The 24,181-nt window shown below is 41.5% G+C and overlaps 2 protein-coding genes across 4 annotated transcripts; one reads left to right on the plus strand and one right to left on the minus strand.

The window, feature by feature from the left end:
• Window positions 1–41: 41 nt before the first annotated feature.
• Window positions 42–13,966, minus strand: LOC133135121 (butyrophilin subfamily 1 member A1-like). Its single transcript, XM_061251902.1, has 4 exons — window positions 13,754–13,966; window positions 12,325–12,399; window positions 11,477–11,827; window positions 42–2,945 (listed from the first exon to the last, which is right to left on the minus strand). Exons 2-4 carry the CDS (start codon window positions 12,395–12,397, stop codon window positions 2,593–2,595), a joined length of 777 nt encoding a protein of 258 aa, XP_061107886.1. The 5' UTR covers window positions 12,398–12,399; window positions 13,754–13,966; the 3' UTR covers window positions 42–2,592.
• Window positions 13,382–23,638, plus strand: LOC133135133 (calcium-binding protein 2-like). 3 transcript variants are annotated; one of them, XM_061251916.1, is made up of 9 exons: window positions 13,382–14,023; window positions 15,353–15,398; window positions 15,865–15,915; window positions 16,211–16,415; window positions 20,713–20,743; window positions 20,966–21,109; window positions 21,734–21,843; window positions 22,373–22,520; window positions 23,227–23,638. In XM_061251916.1, the coding sequence occupies exons 1-9, from the start codon at window positions 14,014–14,016 to the stop codon at window positions 23,253–23,255; spliced, it is 774 nt and encodes a 257-aa protein (XP_061107900.1). In that variant the 5' UTR covers window positions 13,382–14,013; the 3' UTR covers window positions 23,256–23,638. The 3 variants fall into 3 exon arrangements, with proteins under 3 accessions (XP_061107900.1, XP_061107902.1, XP_061107901.1); XM_061251918.1 differs by having other exon boundaries at window positions 13,383–14,023; window positions 15,358–15,398; XM_061251917.1 differs by lacking the exon at window positions 15,353–15,398 and having other exon boundaries at window positions 13,385–14,023.
• The last annotated feature ends 543 nt before the right edge of the window (window positions 23,639–24,181 follow it).

Consider the following 24,181-nt stretch of genomic DNA (forward strand, 5'->3'; position numbering starts at 1 on the left):
ATCCCTCTTGTCTAACCCCCCCCCCCAAAAGAAATGCTTTAACTTGTGAAGAACCTATGCACTTGTAAGTCGGATTAAAAGTGCCTGCCAAATGACAAAAATGCAAATGTAAATGGGTATCCAGCAAAGACAAAATCTTACGACAGCGGTCAAAACAAATGGGTATGCTTGGCAGATGAGATGTTCCTTTAACGATTTAGCTGCAATAATAATTAGCAAGGTTCTGCGATCTCATACTTGGCTTTTGTCAACAGCAAAAACTTTTTCGGAATGTCAGCAGCAATTTTAGCAGATTACGTCAAGTTACTCAACTGAAACCCTAAGCTAAACTTAAAATACAATAGTATTAAAGGTACAATAGGTAATTTTGGACTCCCAACGTTCAGGAGGAAGACTGGAATTGCCGCAACAAACACCCTTAAACCACAACACTGTTTATCCATCCCCCTTCTCTGTGAACGCGCTGATGTTGAACCAGCATTGGCTGTGGGAATTACAACCAATTTTCAACCAATAAGCTTGAATTATTGTACAGGTGTACAATATTTTGGTGCAGTGTCAATGCATCAATTGTATATATTGAAACCTGAATTTAAGGACTATGAACACAGGCAGAGGGTGAGTCCGTGAGCCTTTTTCTAATGATAGGAAGGGATTTACACTGGTCTTGTAACAATGTTTTAACAGAAAAATCTTACCGATTGTACCTTTAAACCAACATCAGGCATCCCGCAGTTGTTCCCCACCCAGGTGCATGGGGTTGGGGGGACATGTTAATTTCTAAAATATTTGATGAACAGAACAGTGCAGATGATGAAGATGGCAAGCAATAAGATGACCAATACAAACATGACTGCCCACTTCTGTCTTGACTGGTTATCACCTGTGTGAGAGAGTGAAAGTTTCCTGAGAGACGGGAACATGGCAAGAGCAACAGCCACAATAAGCAGTATTAAAATGGCATGCAATACCGAGATTGCCAACTTTACTCTGATATTGGGATTGTAAAGGGATACTATGTAGAATTTATTTCCTTGTTTTGCTCCTGTATTTACAATCAAAACATATCTTCTCCCTTCTCAACCCCACCTACACCCACAAGATGATGAAGCTCACCCACCAATAGAATAAGGAGACATTTTGCTCTTGGTTCTGTCAGTAGCTTCATAACATCGTACAGCAGACTACAGAAACCGTATGCAGCTAGCTTTAGTAAATGGTGATGGAATGGACCTACGCTAGCATCTGCTAGCACAGCACCAGTGGGGTTCAGTCTGCTCCTGCCAGGAAGCGTAGTACAATTCTACAACAACATAAGCATGCGCAATCACACACACAAGTTTTTTGGGATTTCGGAATGAGCCCCCTACCCAAAACATGGATCAATCTCCCAGAGATACACAGGAGAATCTCACGAAAATAAGCTGTAGTCCTGTGCAGGGGGACCCAGCTATCATGGCCAGCCAGCTAACGTATTTAACTACATTTAGTTAGCCAATAACCGCAGGTACCATGCGAACAAGGCTAACTGTAGCCTTTTCAGATACAGTACACAAAGAAGGGTCAAGCCCAGAAAGGTTTCAAACAAATACAGTTAGACAAGCAAATTATTGGGCAGAAGAGAACAGATACAGGTCACCATAATGTATCCTAGCAATGACTGAGCATAGTCTTGCATAGTATGCCTTTAAAGAAAGAAAACATAAAAACACTATTTGCTAGGTTTAATTTATCTCCATGCAAATTTTATAAAGAACTGGAGAAACGGACAGGCATCTGATACAGATAGACATCGTTCCAGTGCAGAGTATTCATTGGTTGTTGACCAAGTGTGCAGCCACTCACCTGGACTTGTGGATGTGGATGGAGCGTTTGGTGAAAGCACTGTAGAGTGAGAGTGAGAGAGAGAGAGACTGGATTAGTCTCCAAACTAGAGGACCATTATGAATAAGGCTGGGCTTTGTAAAGGAAAATATTGCTGGAAGTCATGGTTAACTGAATGGTTAATCAGAAACCAATTATTTTTTTAATTGAATTGAATCTGTTGGGAGGCGGCACGGATGGTGCAGTGGGTAGCACTGCCGCCTCACAGCAAGGAGGTCCTGGGTTCGAATCCCCGTCGGCCGGGGCCTCTCTGTGTGGAGTTTGCATGTTCTCCCCGTGTCTGCGTGGGTTTCCTCCGGGTACTCCGGTTTCCTCCCACAGTCCAAAGACATGCAGGTTAGGCCGATTGGAGAGTCTAAATTGCCCGTAGGCATGAGTGTGTGAGTGAATGGTGTGTGTGCCCTGCGATGGACTGGCGACCTGTCCGGGGTGTATTCCTGCCTTTCGCCCAATGTATGTTGGGATAGGCTCCAGCCCCCCTGCGACCCTGATCAGGATAAGCGGGTTCAGATAATGGATGGATGGATGGATGAATCTGTTGGAACCAGTGGACCTGCATTGAGGGCAGGGAAGAGCCAGCAAGAACACTGGTTTGTAATGCGTTCTTCAGTGTGAACAAATCTGAACTGACAATTGGGCTTCTTTTTGCAATTTGAGTGATGGCATTTGGCTTTTCTCACATTTCTACACATTTCAGCATGAACAACATTATTGGCAAAGAGGAGAAAGGTACACAGAACCATACTCACCCGTCACATTGAGAAAAACTCCCGCCCAATCATTGTGCCGGTCACCGCTGACAAAGCACTGAAACTCCCCCCCGTCTTCTACCGACACATTCTCCAGCCTCAGAGATACATCTCCCCCCTTTAGCCCCCCGGACCGCAGAAATGCCCGCCCGCTGAACTGTGGGGCCTGGAAGCTCTGCACCTGACCTTCCTGATAGTGAAGCACTGATATTTGGTCGGATGGAGTCCGTTGGAACCAGTGAACCCGCATGGACTCGGCATTGCGGGGAGGGAAGACCCAGCAGGGCAGGGTAACCGAGCTTCCTGTCCCGACTGAGATCGGATCAGGGGGAACCAAAACTGAAAAGGATTCTGTGGAGGACAGATGCATAATTATTGAGAAAATGCAGATGTACCAGAGTATGAGACAATCACGTATTCTAAGTGTGCAAAAGGCTGTGACGCATTTATTTAATTTACAGTAAACGTTGTGCGTTTGGAATGCTGTAAATTATTTTTTAACATTCGTGTTAAATATGTAAGGCTTTTGAAGTCCACTGCTGTTTGACTAGATCAAAAGCACCATGTGTGAAAAATTTCAGGAAAATAATTGGCAAAGATGTAAATATAAATGTCAAAAACCACAAACAATAAGCATCTACTGAAACGATACTGCATTTAATGGGCTGCTTTCCTGGTCTCATTAGACATATATAATTTCATACAAAACTTAAAATTAATTTACTTCAATTAAAGACACCATTTGATTTATTTTTATTCTTTGAAAAATAATCATGCTATAGAATTCTAATTAACCATGTCAAGCATCTCCCAAACCAAATATTTAACCCTAAAAAACAAGAAAGGGCTTATTCTAGGAAACTCAAGCAATTTCAGTATAGAAAAAAATATATATACAGCACACATACATTTTTTTGTTGGCACAGTTTAAAATGCTTCAAATTAAAATGCTCTTAATAGGCCTACAGGGGTGTACAGTGGCTTCAGAAATAATCGGGTACCTTGAATGTGTGTGGTGGGGGGGTGGGGGCGGTAGGCACCCAAAAGGTCACTCGTAGTAAACCTTTACAAAAATTGCTGAATGACAACCCGGTCTTCTGAAGCTGAAACGGTCAGCTCAGTTTACAACAAATGCACTTTCACTACCAGTGACTGGTCGTACAACTGAAAGAAATATAATGGCTGTGCAGCTATGCAAATGCGGCACTCGTGGAGTCTATAGGATCATTAATTGCCAACTTGAAGTGCTAATGATGAAATTATTGCAGTAATCATGTATGATAATAAGCTGGTCGTGAACTGACAGTGTGAAGCAATGCATGCTTTGGCCACACATGAAATGCAGCAACAAGTGCTGGCAAAAATGTTTCATAGAAATGAGTGTAGAATCTTATATTCTTGACAATTACATCACTATTATATACAAATATATTCATTTTAAAAAGAAAAACGACAAATTACCAGTTTTACAACATTAATCGTACCATCACCACGATGCATTTTTAAAAAAAATGACACGTGGTCGACAACAGTGAAGTCCGAAAAGCAGAACACGTACACTAGGAAACGTGTAAACAATGGCGTCTCCTGAGCTCAGAATTCTATTATTTGTCCTTGATTAACAAATATGTCGATGATCTGACTAATCAATCGGGAGTTAACACGCGGCTTCATCACATCGTGTTGAATGATGAATACAATTACTATTACTATTATTTAGTAGCCTATGCCTTATGCATTTCATTATATTTGCATTACGAAATCGTGCACATTTTATCAACATTATTTGCGGACACACGTAGGCTTCTTTCTCCCTCCTTTGCCCGCACTCTGCAATGCTAACGCGGTAGATAACAGAGTGATGCATCTTTTTTGATAAGTGTTGGTTAGGCTACTCAGGGGTTAATTGATTACCCCCCACCATTGAAACATTTGTTTCCCCACCAATTCTGATCTATGAGACGCCACTGCGTGTAAACGATTAAACTAGCTATCTGGACGCATGCTGCCATAGTAGGGTACCTGGATAAGAAACCATAAAGTTACTCAGTTTTGTCGACGACCAATTCTCTACTTAATGTCCATGTTTGAAGAACAGACATCGAATGATAAATATTTGGGGGTGCTGTACTCTATTTGGGGGCCAAAACCGAAACAGAAATGAAATGGATCAGAGGAGAGTATAAGACGGATATCAGATTCTTTCAAAATGATGTCCTACAAGCTTAAAGTCATTTGAGAATTTCCGTACGAAGTTGAATTTTTCCGGAGAACGAGAGCTTTGTTTGACACCTGCGCCAGTCTTCATCTGAACCTGATCTGAAGCATGGCTACACGCGAGTAACGTGATGTAGCCTGTAATATGTTTTAGGAAAAGTACCCGTTTGATGCAGTCGGGGTTGAATGTTACTAATGTTAACATTGTGGGTCTTTTTTTATTGTACTTTTTATTTTTCATAACATGGCCACTACTGTACTGACCACACAACACTGAAGAATATTGTAATTCATTTAATTCATTCTATTACTTAATGTATTCTCCTATCGACCGCTGTACTCTAGTTCAAAAGAGGCAGCATTCAGATTAAAAAAACCCTGGGTGTTACTTATAACAGGCCGTCACAATTATTATGGACCCCAGGAAGACTAGGTGATTGCTACTGCATCAGCTCTTGGGGATCATCATAATAAACAATACAACTGCGTAATTGGCTGCATCTACCCCAGTTCTGTCCAGGCCTTTGCATCTTCCCCAAGTGTTCATACAATATAAAATATGGAATTAGATCATGTTCTTGTTTTTGTGTGTTTGTGGAGGTGAGGGTTCCAGATAGATTTTCTAAACTGTGATATGACGCAATATTTGAGAATAATCTCACAACCACATATTTTCCCTAAAGTCATTGCACTTGGCCCAGTCTTTGTTATCCACTTCATATACGTTTTAATGTATTTATTCCACAGATGACATAATTAGCCAGAAAACATGTTATGCAGTCAATAAGAACCGTAACATACCTATCTAGTAAATCAGAATTACAAACACTCAACAGGAAGATTTAAGGGGCCAAAAGAAAGTTGGGTTTAAAAAAAAACCCCCAAAAAAACCCTCTCTTGGCCTGTACCTACTTTTATGAATTGTGATGATTACTTTTAATGTTGATAATTTTTTTTCTGTCGACATTTTCTACATTCCGAGGTTAAAGCAGGAGATATGGAGTCACAGAGGGGACTGAATGAATGGGTGGGAGGGGCAGGTGGACCACTTGGTCATCCATCCATCCATCCATTATCTGAACCCGCTTATCCTGAACAGGGTCGCAGGGGGGCTGCAGCCTATCCCAGCATACATTGGGCGAAAGGCAGGAATACACCCTGGACAGGAGTACCCGGAGGAAACCCACGCAGACACGGGGAGAACATGCAAGCTCCACACAGAGAGGCCCCGGCCGACCGGGAACCCAGGACCTCCTTGCTGTGAGGCGGCAGTGCCCACTGCACCATCCGTGCACCCCCCCCCCCTTGGTCATGGATTTATAAGACTGATTTCCGATTCTTTCAAAATGATGTTCCACAAGCTGAAAGTCATTTGAGAATTTCCATTTCAAATTTTTTTTATTGTACTTTTGTTAGTTTTTTTGTATTGGCAGGGCTGCAGATAGGGGGCGATTTGAGCAAATGTTAAGAATCTGTACCTTCCGAATGTGACGTTACGGTTCAGTATGCAATAAGCTTCAAATTTAAATCAATCAATCACTCAATTCACATGTGGTTAAAGAGCACACTCTCTGCTTTTATTGTAAGTACAGCAGTTAGAATGTACAGATTTGTTTATTGACTCAATACAACAAGACAATATACATTTGTATTCATGATTGCACCTACAAGGAAAGCCAGACATGCTATCTTAATACAGCATTATTCACAACTTTGCCAAGTTGATTCAACTCATTTCTGTTCATCTTCAGTCTGGTTTTTCTTCTGCTACTACATCATAATACAGCTGAGACGGTTGCGTGGGGGTTGGACCCAAAATGCACGACTCAGAAACAATAGTAATATAAAATCAGGGCTTTATTCGGGACGAATCTCAGCGGCGTAGTCAAAACAAGCAAAGTCCATACACGTAGATCCAGCCAATAAAACAATAAATAAACCAAAAGCACGGTGCCGAGGGAAGAGGCGAACTCGTAGTCGGTAGACGTGCAGGGAGGTCCGGTAGCAGGAGAGCTGTCAGCGGGGCAGAAGTACAGGCGGGCGGCAGGCTTGTGATTATTACAGCGTCCACAACACAGTAATGACATACCAATGCAAACGTACCGTGAAAAAATCGGAAGGGTTTGACAGAATAAGATTGGTACCTTGGTTTTTACTTTGGCAGGCACACAAAGGTCAAAATGAAATGAGCAAAACACAGACAGAAAAAGATACAAGCACAATAAAAAACCCCAACCCCATCTCTTGATTTTTTATTTTTATTTTTTATAATTAGTCTTTTATTTTATTTTTTATTTTATTGTATTTAGATGGCTAAAGACATGTGTATAGCATAATTGAGTCATCTTATAATATGACTTGTATTACTGTCTAAACACGACGTCAGGTGTATCAAAGAAAACACAATAAACAACATAAGAAAATAAAATCCATCCATCCTTCATCTAATCCTTGGGTGAGATACAGGATTACACCCTGTGTGCATTGGGTAAGGGGCAGGATTACACCCTGTGTGCACTGGGTGAGCGGCAGAATTACACCCTGTGTGTATTGGGTAAGGGGCAGGATTACACCCTGTGTGCATTGCGTGAGGGGCAGGATTACACCCTGTGTGCATTGGGTGAGGGGCAGGATTACACCCTGTGTGCATTGGGTGAGTGGCAGGATTACACCCTGTGTGCATTGGGAGAGGGGCAGGATTACACCCTGTGTGCATTGGGAGAGGGGCAGGATTACACCCTGTAAAATAACTCCAAATGGGCAGTGGGGGAGGCGTATAATTTGATTCTGGCAGACTCCAATGGGGCATACCTTGGGGATATGTACCTAAAAGACACTCCCCTTTGGAAATCTCTAGTCTGCAGAGATATATATAAAGTACTTTTGACAGGCCATCGACAGGCACACACAACATTAAAGGCCATTTCATTATTTTGCCATGTTTTTGAAGCTTTCAATTTGTGTTCCATACTGATTTTTACCATCAAATAATATAAGAAAATAAACAGACAACAAATAGAGTGTAATATGTAGAAAAAAAACAGATGAAATACAGATAAAATAATTCAGATACAGATCATATATTGTAAAAGGAAGTTGGATAAAAATGCATCTTAATGGATTTAAAAGAGCCAGTGCTAGTACACAAGAGGAGGCAGTTTCAGATTCTCAGGGCATTTACAGCAAAGTCATGATCACCTAAGTTTGTAACATAGGCTCTAGGACAGCCAAAAAGCCCTCAGAGCTAACAACGGTACAATATAACTTGGTGCAAGAATGTGTAAGGTCCTGTAAGTGAGGAGTACAGGCTCTGAACATCACCTTGGTAGTCATGTAGAAGAGTTCACCTATAATACAAAATGTAGTAAAAAAACCCCCATGCCCTGCAGCCTTAAAAACTGATAAAAGCAGTTATAAAAGTGTGTTTTGAAATGGTCAAACCAAAGTTAGCTACTAAAATCATGTACAAATAGAGCCATTTCGTCGGTATAACACTTTCACAGCATCTTGCCTCTCCTTTTTGTCCCCCACGAAATAAAATCGAATGGGAGCTATGGATAGGTCTCCATTAGTTTGTTTGCCGCACTTTAGTATTATGTGTCACACAATAATACTCTCCAAGGAATCGCCACCTTAACATGGTGGAAGGGTTTGTGTGTCCCGGTGATCCTGGGAGCTACGTTGTCAGGGGCACTAGCTAGCCCCCAGTAGGGTCTCCCAAGGCAAAATGGTCCTGGGGGAGGAGCCAGAATAAAAGCGATTCAAAGACTCGATACGGCCACACGAGAACCCAGTTACCTCGCCCGGAAAAGGGAAACTGGGGCCCCTTTCTGGAGCCAGACCCAGGAGGGGAGCTCGTCGGCGAGCGTCTGGTGGCCGGGCCTTATCCCATGGCAAAAAGTCGCCGGGTGTGGATGAGATTCGCCCTGAGATGCTGATGGCTCTGGACATTGTTGGGCTGTCTTGGCTGACACGCCTCTTCAGTGTTGCGTGGAGGTCGGGGACAGTACCTGCAGAGTGGCAGACCGGGGTGGTGTCAAGCACGTTTCCAGTGGGTGTTGGACTCCGCCAAGGTTGCCCCTTGTCACCGGTCCTGTTTGTGATATTCATGGACAGGATCTCAAGGCGCAGCCGAGGTGAGGAGAGTCTCCGGTTTGGTGACCTCAGAATTGCGTCTCTGCTTTTTGCGGACGACGTGGTTCTGCAGGCTTCATCGGACCGTGACCTTCAGCATGCACTGGAGCGGTTTGTAGCCGAGTGTGAAGCGGCCGGGATGAGATGTCAGCACCTCCAAGTCCGAGGCCATGGTTCTCTGCCGGAAAATGGTGGATTGGACACGTAAATCTCACCACCACAATTGTCCCCCGCCAAAATACATTGGCATATAAAATGCAAGTTTACCCTTACATTTCATTAGACCAGTCGCCTATGGTAAAATAGACCCGGTGTTTCTGGCAAATATTGCGAGAATTTTGAGTGCCCAACCCCGTCTGTAACAAAGTTGTTAACAGCTGCATATTTACAGATGTCATGCCAATCAAGTCTCAGGAAGAAGCCATAGTGAAGAGGGATGGAAACATTTTAACTGATGCATTAAAAAAAGTTACACAATCGACCAGCATACTTGGACGTAAACTATAGGGCTTTAACTACAGATTACAACAGTGAGGTTACACTGCACAATATCAATGTAAATGTAAATATTTAATTTGGCCATTAGGCTGACTTACAATTATCTGACTTACAATGTTGACATTTAACTATTGATATTGCCAAAATAAAGCTTGAAAATGCAATGACATTTCTCAGTAATACAGCAAAAAAAAAAGAGAAAAGAAAAGACTCCTAACAGGCAGGAGGAAAATGGGAATTACAGCAACAAACACCCTCAAACCACAACACTGTTTATCCCTCCCCCTTCTCTGTGAACGAGCTGATGTTGAACCAACATTGGCTGTGGCAATTACAACCAATTTTCAACCAATGAGCTTGAATTATTGTACAGGTGTACAATATTTTGGTGCAGAGTGCCAATGCATCAATTGTATATATTGAAACCTGAATTTAAGGACTGAGTCAGTGAGCCTTTTTCCAATGATAGAAAGGGATTTACACTGGTCTTGTAACAATGTTTTAACAGAAAAACCTTACCTATTGTACCTTTAAACCAACATCAGGCATCCTGCAGTTGTTCCCCACCCAGGTGCATGGGGTTGGGGGGACATGTTAATTTCTAAAATATTTTATGAACTGAACAGTGCAGATGATGAAGATGGCAAGCAATAAGGTGACCAATGCAAACAAGACTGGCCACTTCTGTCTTGACTGATTATCACCTGTGTGAGAGAGAGAAAGAGGTTTCCTGAGAGACGGGAACATGGCAAGAGCAACAGCCACAATAAGCAGTATTAAAATGGCATGCAATACCGAGATTGCCAACTTTACTCTGATATTGGGATTGTAAAGGGATACTATGCAGAATTTATTTCCTTGTTTTGCTCCTGTATTTACAATCAGAACATATCTTCTCCCTTCTCAACCCCACCTACACCCACAAGATGAAGAAGCTCACCCACCAGTAGAATAAGGAGACATTTTGCTCTTGGGTCTGTCAGTAGCTTCATAACATCGTACAGCAGACTACAGAAACCATATGCAGCTAGCTTTAGTAAATGGTGATGGAATGGACCTACGCTAGCATCTGCTAGCACAGCACCAGTGGGGTTCAGTCTGCTCCTGCCAGGAAGCATAGTACAATTCTACAACATAAGCATGCGCACTCACACACACAAGTTTTTTGGGATTTCGGAATGAGCCCCCTACCCAAAAGATGGATCAATCTCCCAGAGATACACGGGAGAATCTCACGAAAATAAGCTGTAGTCCTGTGCAGGGGGACCCAGCTATCATGGCCAGCCAGCTAACGTATTTAACTACATTTAGTTAGCCAATAACCGCAGGTACCATGCGAACAAGGCTAACTGTACACAAAGAAGGGTCAAGCCCAGAAAGGTTCCAAACAAATACAGTTAGACAAGCAAGTTATTGGGCAGAAGAGAACAGATACAGGTCACCATAATGTATCATAGCAATGACTGAGCATAGTCTTGCATAGTATGCCTTTAAAGAAAGAAAACATAAAAACACTATTTGCTAGGTTTAATTTATCAGCAAATTTTATAAAGAACTGGAGAAATGGACAGGCATCTGATACAGATAGACATCGTTCCGGTGCAGAGTATTCATTGGTTGTTGACCAAGTGTGCAGCCACTCACCTGGACTTGTGGATGTGGGTGGAGCGTTTGGTAAAAGCACTGTAGAGTGAGAGTGAGAGTGAGAGAGAGAGTCATGGTTAACTGAAAAAAGAATGGAATGGAATGGAAACCAATTATTTTTTCAATTTAATTGAATCTGTTGGAACCAGTGGACCTGCATTGAGGGCAGGGAAGAGCCAGCAAGAACACTGGTTTGTAATGCATCCTTCAGTGTGAACCAATCTAAATTGACAGTTGGGCTTCTTTTAGCAATTTGAGTGATGGCATTTGGCTTTTCTCACATTTCTACACATTTCAGCATGAACAACATTATCGGCAAAGAGGAGAAAGGTACACAGAACCGTACTCACCCGTCACATTGAGAAAAACTCCCGCCCAATCATCGTGCTGGTCACCGCTGACAAAGCACTGAAACTCCCCCCCGTCTTCTACCGACACATTCTCCAGCCTCAGAGATACATCTCCCCCCTTTAGCCCCCCGGACCGCAGAAATGCCCGCCCGCTGAACTGCGGGGCCTGGAAGCTCTGCACCTGACCTTCCTGATAGTGAAGCACTGTCATTTGGTCGGATGGAGTCCGTTGGAACCAGTGAACCCGCATGGACTCGGCATTGCGGGGAGGGAAGACCCAGCAGGGCAGGGTAACCGAGCTTCCTGTCCCGACTGAGATCGGATCAGGGGGAACCAAAACTGAAAAGGATTCTGTGGAGGACAGATGCATAATTATTGAGAAAATGCAGATGTACCAGAGTATGAGACAATCACGTATTCTAAGTGTGCAAAAGGCTGTGACGCATTTATTTAATTTACAGTAAACGTTGTGCGTTTGGAATGCTGTAAATTATTTTTTTTACATTCGTGTTAAATATGTAAGGCTTTTGAAGTCCACTGCTGTTTGACTAGATCAAAAGCACCATGTGTGAAAAATTTCAGGAAAATAATTGGCAAAGATGTAAATATAAATGTCAAAAACCACAAACAATAAGCATCTACTGAAACGATACTGCATTTAATGCGCTGCTTTCCTGGTCTCATTAGACATATATAATTTCATACAAGTCTTAAAATTAATTTACTTCAGTTAAAGACACCATTTGATTTATTTTTATTCTTTGAAAAATAATCATGCTATAGAATTCTAATTAACCATGTCAAGCATCTCCCAAACCAAATATTTAACCCAAACAGAGCACACTCACCATCAGCAGCAGCAGCAGCAGCAGCAGCAGACAGCAGAAGAATCAAAACAACCAGGAACCGGATCAGCAACATCCCTAAAAAACAAGAAAGGGCTTATTCTAGGAAACTCAAGCAATTTCAGTATAGAAAAAAATATATATACAGCACACATACATTTTTTTGTTGGCACAGTTTAAAATGCTTCAAATTAAAATGCTCTTAATAGGCCTACAGGGGTGTACAGTGGCTTCAGAAATAATCGGGTACCTTGAATGTGTGTGGTGGGGGGGTGGGGGCGGTAGGCACCCAAAAGGTCACTCGTAGTAAACCTTTACAAAAATTGCTGAATGACAACCCGGTCTTCTGAAGCTGAAACGGTCAGCTCAGTTTACAACAAATGCACTTTCACTACCAGTGACTGGTCGAACAACTGAAAGAAATATAATGGCTGTGCAGCTATGCAAATGCGGCACTCGTGGAGTCTATAGGATCATTAATTGCCAACTTGAAGTGCTAATGATGAAATTATTGCAGTAATCATGTATGATAATAAGCTGGTCGTGAACTGACAGTGTAAAACAATGCATGCTTTGGCCACACATGAAATGCAGCAACAAGTGCTGGCAAAAAGGTCATAGAAATGAGTGTAGAATCTTATATTCTCGACAATTACATCACTATTATATACAAATATATTAATTTGAAAAAGAAAAACGACAAATTACCGGTTTTACAACATTAATCGTACCATCACCACGATGCATTTTTAAAAAAATGACACGTGGTCGACAACAGTGAAGTCTGGAAAGCAGAACACGTACACTAGGAAACGTGTAAACAATGGCGTCTCCTGAGCTCAGAATTCTATTATTGGTCCTTGATTAACAAATGTGTCGATGATCTGACTAATCAATCGGGAGTTAACACGCGGCTTCATCACATCGTGTTGAATGATGAAAACAATTTACAAAAAACTGTTTTAATCATTAAGCAGTGGCAAAGACTTCCCCTGACTTTCCTTGAGTATGCTATAAATAAAACCATTCATTCACAGAATACTCAGTACCGTCAGATATAGCCAGCTCTCCCCAATTAGGTATTATTATTTAGTAGCCTATGCCTTATGCATTTCATTATATTTGCATTACGAAATCGTGCATATTTTATCAACACTATTTGCAGACACACGTAGGCTTCTTTCTCCCTCCTTTGCCCGCACTCTGCAATGATCTGCAATGCTAACGCGGTAGATAACAGAGTGATGCATATTTTTTGATAAGTGTTGGTTAGGCTACTCAGGGGTTAATTGATTAGTCCCACCATTGAAACCTTTGTTTCCCCACCAATTCTGATCTATGAGACGCCACTGCGTGTAAACGATTAAACTAGCTATCTGGACGCATGCTGTCATAGTAGGGTACCTGGATAAGAAACCATAAAGTTACTCACTTTTTGTCGACGACCAATTCTCTACTTAATGTCCATGTAATGATAAATATTTGGGGGTGCTGTACTCTATTTGGGGACCAAAACCGAAACGGGAATGAAATGGATCAGAGGAAAGCATAAGACGGATATCCGATTCTTTCAAAATGATGTCCCTCAAGCTGGAAGTCATTTGAGAATTTCCGTACGAAGTTGAATTTTTCCGGAGAACGAGAGCTTTGTTTGACACTTGCGCCAGTCTTGATCTGTCCCTGATCTGAAGCATGGCTACACGTGAGTTACGTGATGTAGCCTATAATATGTTTTAGGAAAAGTACCCGTTTGATGCTGTCGGGGTTGAATGTTACTAATGTTAACATTGTGGGTCTTTTTTTATTGAACTTTTGTTTCTTTTTCATAACATGGCCACTACTGTACTGACCACACAACACTGAAGAATATTGTAATTCATTTAATTCATTCTATTACTTAATGTATTCTCCTATCGACCGCTGTACTCTAGTTCAAACGAGGCAGCATTCAGATGAAAAAACCCCTGGGTGTTACTTATAACAGGCCGTCACAATTATTATGGACCCCAGGAAGACTAGGTGATTGCTACTGCATCAGCTCTTGGGGATCATCATAATAAACAATACAACTGCGTAATTGGCTGCATCTACCCCAGTTCTGTCCGGGCCTTTGCATCTTCCCCAAGTGTTCATACAATATAAAATATGGAATTAGATCATGTTCTTGTTTTTGTGTGTTTGTGGAGGTGAGGGTTCCAGATAGATTTTCTAAACTGTGATATGACTCGGCAATATTTGAGAATAATCTCACAACCACATATTTTCCCTAAAGTCATTGCACTTGGCCCAGTCTTTGTTATCCATTTCATATACTTTTTAATGTATTTATTCCACGGATGACATAATTAGCCAGAAAACATGTTATGCAGTCAATAAGAACCGTACCATACCTATCTAGTAAATCAGAATGACAAACACTCAACAGGAAGAAGATTTAAGGGGCCAAAAGAAAGTTGGGTTAAAAAAAAAAACCCCAAAAAAACCTCTCTTGGCCTGTACCTTGACATGGTATGAGGGCTTTTCAATAAAACAGGACTACTTTTATGAATTGTGATGATTACTTTTAATGTTGATAATAAAAACCAAAAACCATGATCCTGGTTTCCTAATCCTGCTTTGTTGAACAGTTCAATTGGCTAATTTAATTTATCATTTAATTTCAATCATTTATTATTTAGATACCAGAGTTTAACAGTTACAAAATATATATAATGCACCAAGTAACCCAATAATACATTTCATTGTCTGAAATCAAACAATACCATACTCTTAAGTAAAAATGAACTTTATAAATGTTCTATAAAACATTAAAATGTATAAAACATTCTGAAGTTCCAAACAAAGGACCTATCTGTTCACAGTCCACTCCCATATTCCCCAAGTCACACACAATCATGTTTCCTTTTCTAAGCTGGACACATTTAGCCAGGTAATCACCTCTTAAAGTCTTACTGAGGGAGAGTGGGAGAGAGACAGGGACACACGGCTGTCATTCACGTAGCCTCCAGGTTGAAACCAAACTCCTTTGCAGAACAGGTGATCCCTGACTCCTCTCCCTCTCTACTTCTCTGTCTTAGGTAAGGGAAGTCTGTTTTTCTTTCTGCCTGTCTTATACACCCAGCAGAACAGTCTCATTATGCCTGTGTGTATGTGTGTGTATGGGTGTGTTTTAACCTCAATAACTGACATACACGTTTGTTTGTTTGTATTTACAGGTATATCACTTCATAACATATGAATGAGAATGATTTCAGAGATGAATGATTACATTTTAGACAAATGAATACAATACACATATACATTCATGCACAAAGATTGTTTAAAGATTGAATGATGGGAACTGGGCATGTCTTGTAGTAGAAGACTGCTTGTGATTTTGGAGTTGAAAAGCAGATTGAATATTCATGTTCACATGCTAAACATCCACATGTATGCAAACAGAGTGATAGCCAACGAATGGCGAACACACTTTACATATGCTTCCCTAGTGTCCATTTATATACTGTAGTGTACATAACCCTTCTTAAATTTCCCCCTGATCAGCATGTCCCAGACGGCAAAAAATGAGAAAGAGAGAGCACCTTCCACTGACAGGTGAGAGCAACAAACAATTTTTATTATATGAAATAAGGATATGAAAATATATAGGCATACAGGGAATATAGAGGCATATAGGGAACAGTTTAAAATATCAAATATCATAACAGCCTTCTATTGTAACAAAAATACCAAATCATGATTTGATCTCCATATATGGAGATATATAGGACTATTTTTTCATAGTATGAGGGAGGAATTTCCTGCTGTGGCTCAGTGTCTATCCGAGTGAAAATAATGGATGATATGACGATGATATGATAGACGGCCCCGGCTCGTATCTCCTGCGCAGTGCCTCCTCGAGACCTCTTAAGCCTGCCCTGAGAAAAGGCTCTCGCTCTGAGTCCACCCCGCCGGAAGCCACCACCCCTGACCCGGGCGCTGCCACGCCCCGCCGGAGGAAGGGGTCATCGTCAGAGCCCACCCGCCGAAAGAACAAAAAAGAGAGCGGCGGCAACAAGACGTACACCCCGCTCCTCAATGCCGTTTTCGGACAGGTGAGCATGTTCCTGCACCCCGCTCCTCAATGCCGTTTTCGGACAGGTGAGCATGTTCCTGCACCCCGCTCCTCAATGCCGTTTTCGGACAGGTGAGCATGTTCCTGCACGCTGCATCGGTCATTGCAAACATCTCTCCGCAGTAACCATCAAATGTAACGCCTTGGGCTAGCTGATTCCTCTCCACACCGGTGACATCTGGGCACTTTCACGCTCAGTCTGCACTTTCACATTCAGTCTGCACTTTCACATTCAGTCTGCACTTTCACATTCAGTCTGCACTTTCACGCTCAGTCTGCACTTTCACATTCAGTCTGCACTTTCACGCTCAGTCTGCACTTTCACGCTCAGTCTGCACTTTCACATTCAGTCTGCACTTTCACGCTCAGTCTGCACTTTCACGCTCAGTCTGCACTTTCACGCTCAGTCTGCACTTTCACATTCAGTCTGCACTTTCACGCTCAGTCTGCACTTTCACGCTCAGTCTGCACTTTCACGCTCAGTCTGCACTTTCACATTCAGTCTGCACTTTCACACTCATTACATTACAGGGTTGAGGGCCTTGCTCAGGGCCCAACGGCTGTGCAGATCTTATTGTGGCTACACCGAGAATCAAACCGCCGACCTTGCCAGGTCCCAGTCATGTACCTTAGTCTGCACTTTCACACTCCGTCTGTTCGACCTCAAGTGCAGTGACTATTTAAAGCTATACTTTACCTAAAACCTGACTGATATAATTGCTTTAGCATGTGAACAATTGAAATGAGAAGATGAACAGTGAACCTTTACATTGCTGATCAAAAAGAACATGAAAATGAGCATAGATTGAAATGCATAACTGAAATTCATACAATTATGTTTTTTAAAATAAAAACAAAACACAAAAAAAAAACCAGTGGAGTTGACTGCTCATGAGGTGCTATATGCTTCCAGCTATTTCCACCCTTCTCGAACTCAGTCATGAATTGTTTGGGAAAGGACACTGTCTTCTGCAGGTAGACCTTATATTCCATTTATAATGCCGTTAACTGGTGAAAGCACCAAGTACAAAGTGAAAGCCCGAGGATAGCATATGGTGTCTGCATTCTGTATGAAACATAGAGCTTTTCCAGAAACTTCCAGCTCGGTGAATGACTAAAGTACACAAGTGCTAGCAAAGCAAAATCTGCATCCATCCATCCATCCATTATCTTAACCCGCTTATCCTGAACAGGGTTGCAGGGGGGCTGGAGCCTATCCCAGCATACATTGGGCGAAAGGCAGGAATACACCCTGGACAGGTCGCCAGTCCATCGCAGGGCACACACACCAGTCACTCACACACTCATACCTACGGGCAATTTAGACTCTCCAATCAGCCTAACCTGCATGTCTTTGGACTGTGGGAGGAAACCGGAGTACCCGGAGGAAACCCACACAGACACGGGGAGAACATGCAAACTCCGCACAGAGAGGCCCCGGCCGACGGGGATTCGAACCCAGGACCTCCTTGCTGTGAGGCGGCAGTGCTACCCACTGCACCATCCGTGCCGCGCAAAATCTGCGTGTAACAACAAAATTATTTTCTAACAAACATCCTTGAATTTTTGGCAAATTAAGTCAATTTGGATTTGTCCGAAACATTTTTCCATTCATGTTCGCGTGAATAAAATTGAATTTGAGCTGGTGTGAAAGCAACCCTAATTTTAGTTTTGTCAGATATTTCTTCATGGCAACATTATGTTCATGACAATATTAGTCAGAGTTAAAAAACCACCTTCAAATCCCATCAGGAAATGAGTACTAATAGTCTGTGGTCAAATGTTGATTTCCTAAAGTGCAATGCAAGGTAACTTGTTTTTTTTGTTTTTTTTGTTTTGTATTCTTAAATCGACTATAACAGGAAAACTTACTATTTGAAATTGGATGAAAATAAATTCTCCCTGAGAATTTGTTCAGTTGTCTTGGAGAAAAATGGAGAGCTTGAGACATTTTATATTTTACAGCCCTCTCCAGAAACCATCTCCCAGACAAGCACTTGATGAGGCCCGAAAATATGCCACTGACTGCTGGTTGCATTCTCTCTCTCCTTCTAAAATATAAATACAGTATGAATGTTCAAACAGAATTGACCTGGAGTCTGATGCTTTTGAAAACATACAGGAGCTTTCACCAGCACCTGTGATCACTCTGTACTAATCATATAGTTGGGATATTACCCTATATCTGATTATGTTGTCCAGAAACACAGCAGGGCCTACAGAAATGCCATGATTCTGGAGTAGTGCTGTCCTAACACACCAAAAGTTTAATGACCCAGAGACAGGAATCAGCACCACCATGTGTAGAGTGTACTGTATGGTACTGGATCAGCTGTAATGTGGTTTTACATTGTTCTGTTGCAATAAATCCCCTTTGCTATAAGCAACCTGTTTTGATTCATGGATTAGAAAAAAAGGGAAGTTTATAGAGTCTCATAGCACTGCAAGAGGTTAACCCCTGTAATTTCCTAATCCCAGTAGAACAACAGTATTAATAGCCCATCAGCACAGATTAGTGTCACGCTTAATCAGTCACGCTAACCAAGGATATGGAGGACGAGAATAATACCGAAAGTTTTTAACCACACTTTCTGTGCAGGTTCCTCTTTTGGCTTAACAAATCATGCAAGTGTGCAGTATGTTAGTCCACTTCCTGCCACACACACACACAAATTAGCAGATGTGTTATTCTTTAGGATTGAACTACAAAAATATGAAATAATGTGTACAGTGGTGTGAAAAAGTGTTTGCCGCCTTCCTGATTTCTTATTTTTTTGCATGTTTGTCACACTTAAATGTTTCAGGTCATCAAACAAATTTTAATATTAGTCAAAGACAACACAAGTAAACACAAAATGCAGTTTTTAAATGAAGGTTTTTATTATTAAGGGAGAAAAAAAATCCAAACCTACATGGCCCTGTGTGGATTGCCCCCCCCCTGTTAAAACATAATTTAACTGTGGTTTATCAAACCTGAGTTCAATTTCTCTAGCCACATCCAGGCCTGATTACTGCCACACCTGTTCTCAATCAAGAAATCACTTAAATAGGACCTGCCTGACAAAGTGAAGTAGACCAAGCGCAGCGACGACTCATCCAAGAGGTCACAAAAGACCCCACAACAATATCCAAAGAACTGCAGGCCTCACTTGCCTCAGTTAAGGTCAGTGTTCATGACTCCACCATAAGAAAGAGACTGGGCAAAAATGGCCTGCATGGCAGAGTTCCAAGACGAAAACCACTGCTGAGAAAAAAAAAACATTAAGGCTCGTCTCAATTTTGCCAGAAAACATCTTGATGTTCCCCAAGACTTTTGGGAAAATACTCTGTGGTCTGATGAGACAAAAGTTGAACTTTTTGGAAGGTGTGTGTCCCATTACATCTGGTGTAAAAGTAACACCGCATTTCAGAAAAAGAACATCATACCAACAGTAAAATATGGTGGTGGTAGTGTGATGGTCTGGGGCTGTTTTGCTGCTTCAGGACCTGGAAGACTTGCTGTGATAAATGGAACCATGAATTCTGCTGTCTACCAAAAAATCCTGAAGGAGAATGTCCGGCCATCTGTTTGTGACCTCAAGCTGAAATGAACTTGGGTTCTACAGCAGGACAATGATCCAAAACACACCAGCAAGTCCACCTCTGAATGGCTGAAGAAAAACAAAATGAAGACTTTGGAGTGGCCTAGTCAAAGTCCTGACCTGAATCCTATTGAGATGCTTTGGCATGACCTTAAAAAGGCGGTTCATGCTCGAAAACCCTCCAATGTAGCTGAATTACAACAATTCTGCAAAGATGAGTGGGCCAAAATTCCTCCACAGCGCTGTAAGAGACTCATTGCAAGTTATCGCAAACGCTTGATTGCAGTTGTTGCTGTAAAGGGTGGCCAACCAGTTATTAGGTTTAGGGGGCAATCACTTTTTCACACAGGGCCATGTAGGTTTGGATTTTTTTTCTCCCTTAATAATAAAAACCTTCATTTAAAAACTGCATTTTGTGTTTACTTGTGTTGTCTTTGATTAATATTTAAATTTGTTTGATCTGAAACATTTAAGTGTGACAAACATGCAAAAAAATAAGAAATCAGGAAGGGGGCAAACACTTTTTCACACCACTGTATATTATAAAATTGGTGAATGTGGATGATACAATAAATGTATGAAATAGTAATTCAATATACTTTTTTCAATATGCAATTTGTGATTGGTTTTAAAATGGTATTTATTTAAATACATTTTAAATTTATTTATTTTTTAATTTGTTGGTTTCCTGCTTAGGAGAGAGAACTGTCAACAGTAGAGCTGGATGGTGAGTATTTATCAGTAATGATTAGTTGAAGGTAAGGTAGTGTTCTCTTATATAGTCATGTGCACAGTAATGTAATGTAATAATACTTTTTTTTTTTCCTTACCAACAAAAAACAAATTCACCTGTGGCTTCTTGTATTTATAGTTTCAGTCAAAATAATTGCTGTTTTTGAAAATGGCTGTACAACGGGTTAAAAGTTGTTGGTTTTATCCTGTGCTTCAGAGCTGAACCAAGCCTTCAAGGAGTTTGACTATGACCAAGATGGCTACCTGAACTACAAGGACGTAGCTGAGTGCATGAGGACCATGGGGTACATGCCGACGGAGATGGAGCTCATCGAGATCATCCAGCAGATAAAGATGAAGCGTACGTGCAACTGTGTTGATGCTTTAGACCAGGGCTGCCCAACCCTGTTCTTGGAGTGCTACCATCCTGTAGGTTTTCACTCCAACCCTAGCAAAGCACCCCTCATTCAACAGCTAGAGCATGGCTGCCCAACCCTGTTCCTGGAGATCTACTGTCCTGTTGATTTTCACTCCAACCCTAACAAAGCACACCTCATACAACTGCTAGAGCAGGGCTGCCTAACTGTGTTCCTGGAGATCTACCGTTCCTCTAGGTCAGTGGTCTCCAACCCTGGTCTACTGGGTCTGCTGGTTTTTGTTCTTATCCTGCAATTAACTATAATCAACTGCTCTAATTTAATTAATTAACTCACCTCACCTGGTTACCTGGGTCTCAACAGGTGCTGATTTTAAGGTGAAAACAAAAACCAGCAGACCCAGTAGCTCTCCAGGACCAGGGTTGGAGACCCCTGCTCTAGTTTTCATTTCAACCCTAATTTTGAAGACCTCATCATAATAGGTGAGAACCTCCAGGGTTGTAGATCTGCATGTACAGGGATGGACAGGACCATTTTGTGTTTGTTTTTCTGTGAAGGCAATGCGCTGCATTATTACTGGTGCTGACCATTGGTTTGTTGCACTGCAGTGGGAGGCCTGGTTGACTTTGATGATTTCTGTGACCTCATGGGACCCAGAATGACAGAGGAGACAGCCCATATGGTGGGCGTGAGAGAGCTGCAATGTGCCTTCAAACAGGTGAGGGTGTGTTATGAATGTCCGTAGTAACCCAAGTTCTAAAACGGGGCGGCCTGTAGTGTAGTGGTTGATGTAAATGACTGGGACACGCAAGGTCGGTGGTTCTAATCCCGGTGTAGCCACAATAAGATCTGCACAGCCATTGGGCCTTTGAGCAAGGCCCTTAACCCTGCATTGCTCCAGGGGAGGATTGTCTCCTGCTTAGTCTAATCAACTGTATGTTGCTCTGGATAAGAGCGTCTGCCAAATGCCAATGTAATGTAATGTAAAACTGCACACTGTCAGACATATTTTACATGGCAAGTTTCTAAAAGCTATGGGAATTTACCCCCCACCCCCATAGGGGCTTTTAAGTCTTGTCCAGTGACTTAACATCTTATCTACAGTATGTTACTGTAAGTGTTTATTACAGGTGACATGACATGGAAAATCTGTCAGGTCATCTCAACATTCACTTAAAATTTTGCATAGAATGCTTGTATTCAGAACCTCCTTTCTCCTCCTCTTGCCTGTTGTGTTCCTGATGTAGTTTGACTTTGACGGTGATGGACGGATCACCCACGAGGAGCTGAAGGAGGCCATGAAGTCTCACCTGGGCGTGAAGCTGAAGAAGGGAGAACTGGAGGAGATCCTTAAAGAACTTGACCTCAACGGCGACGGAAACCTGGACTTTAACGGTGAATTAATAACGCAAAGACTTATGCAAACGGCCTCACTCAATAACATACAGATGTACAGATTCAAGATGCGAATGACCTCCATCAAAAACACACAGCCGTCCATACACATCCCTAATTGGGAATGTCAAGTAAATGATACAGTAGTCACATAATACACTGCAAAGAGTAAGGCCGAAAGACGGGTCTTGGATTTGTCTTGTTTTCAATGTGCACTCTTACTTGTATCAATGTATTTGCAGAGGACTACACAGTAAAATGTTCCGTGTTAAGTCAACTCTTACAGAATATACATGGTCCCTATTGGACTCTTTAAGATTTGAATCAACACTGGACATTTTACTTTGTAGCCCACACGCAAACCCTGAATTAAGGAGCTGAATATTTGTTCATAAAAATAAATACATTTTACAAAGCCTATCCACAAGCATGTTCGCTTTTACCACATATCCCTTCTGAAGTGTTCAGAGTGATAGACTAAAATAAACAACACCCTGTGTTGTTAAGCCTTTTTGACAATTCCATTAGGGACAAACCCACTCCCCCACCACCAGTACATTTTGCAGATGTAGCAAGACAGTGAAAAACTGAAACCGATTTAACATGCAGGGAGAGCACACATTATTGCCAAAGAGAAATGTGTACAAGTGTTGGATTGTATTTCTCAGTTTGAACAGCGAACGTATTTTCCTGCACCTCTCTCTAGAGTTCGTTATGATGCTGTCCTCACAGTAGCGAACGTTATGGTTGGTGTGGATCCACGGCCAGGAAAAGACTACGTCACCTGCTTCCTGGATTGTCATGTTGTGTCATGGATGTCCATGAATATAGATACAATCATGTGTATGTGCAGGTAATATTTATTCAGGATTGCCAACGCCATTCAAGTTTATATTGATGGCACTGGAATATCGGATAAGTAAAAATTAATCATTTTTTATTCCTGTGATTTCAATTGTACGGTTAATTTCAGTAATATAATGCATGTTTTCTGCATGTTTGTGTGATAGAGACACAGACAACTCCTTAAGATAAACAAGATATCAATTAATTCATGGCATGGCTTAATACTGTGATCATATACAATGGATTTGAAATTAAAATGATTTCATAAATGATATCACATATCGGGTACAAAATTATTTTATTAAAAATGGATAACTTAACACATTGCGGTCAAAGCAGAATCTGCCAAATTGGTGATTTATACAAACAACAGAGCAAATATTAGTGTATTTATACAACAATGCAGCAAAATACTGACTTGAAAAGCCTGTTGTAGAATTACCAAGGAAACAGGAACACAGCCTCTACAATGCACTGTGCCATAAAACAGAATGCAAAATGGTATAAGGCAATATCCCCTGTCACACAGGCCAGCAAAGAAACACTAGAAACACTTATTTTTTAGAAGACATGACAATTGCTCAGCAGGACTGATCTTCTGAATGTGCCATATTCAATAACAGTCAATCATAAACAGAATTATGAACAAACATTGAGATTGTTGTAAGCATGACTGCACTCATGACATGGAAATAGTTATGGATGAAATAGCTGGTGGATCATTCAACTTTGAAGACCGGGAAACCATACAACTGCTCAGACCAACATCACCAGCACAGATTAAAACATTCTTATTTGTCAATATTAAATATTCT

This window comes from Conger conger, chromosome 8 (assembly GCF_963514075.1).
Source record: "Conger conger chromosome 8, fConCon1.1, whole genome shotgun sequence".
Classification (NCBI taxonomy): Eukaryota; Metazoa; Chordata; class Actinopteri; order Anguilliformes; family Congridae; genus Conger; species Conger conger.

Coding starts and splice junctions, on each gene's coding strand:
- LOC133135133 (XM_061251916.1), top strand. Junction 15,399..15,864: donor TCTCTACTTCTCTGTCTTAG/GTAAGGGAAGTC, acceptor CCCCCTGATCAG/CATGTCCCAGACGGCAAAAA. Junction 16,416..20,712: donor TCAATGCCGTTTTCGGACAG/GTGAGCATGTTC, acceptor TTTCCTGCTTAG/GAGAGAGAACTGTCAACAGT.
- LOC133135121 (XM_061251902.1), bottom strand. CDS start 12,397: ATGTTGCTGATCCGGTTCCTGGTTGTTTTGATTCTTCTGCTGTCTGCT. Junction 11,828..12,324: donor TGCTGCTGCTGCTGCTGATG/GTGAGTGTGCTC, acceptor TGTCCTCCACAG/AATCCTTTTCAGTTTTGGTT. Junction 2,946..11,476: donor AGTTTTTCTCAATGTGACGG/GTGAGTACGGTT, acceptor ATCCGATCTCAG/TCGGGACAGGAAGCTCGGTT.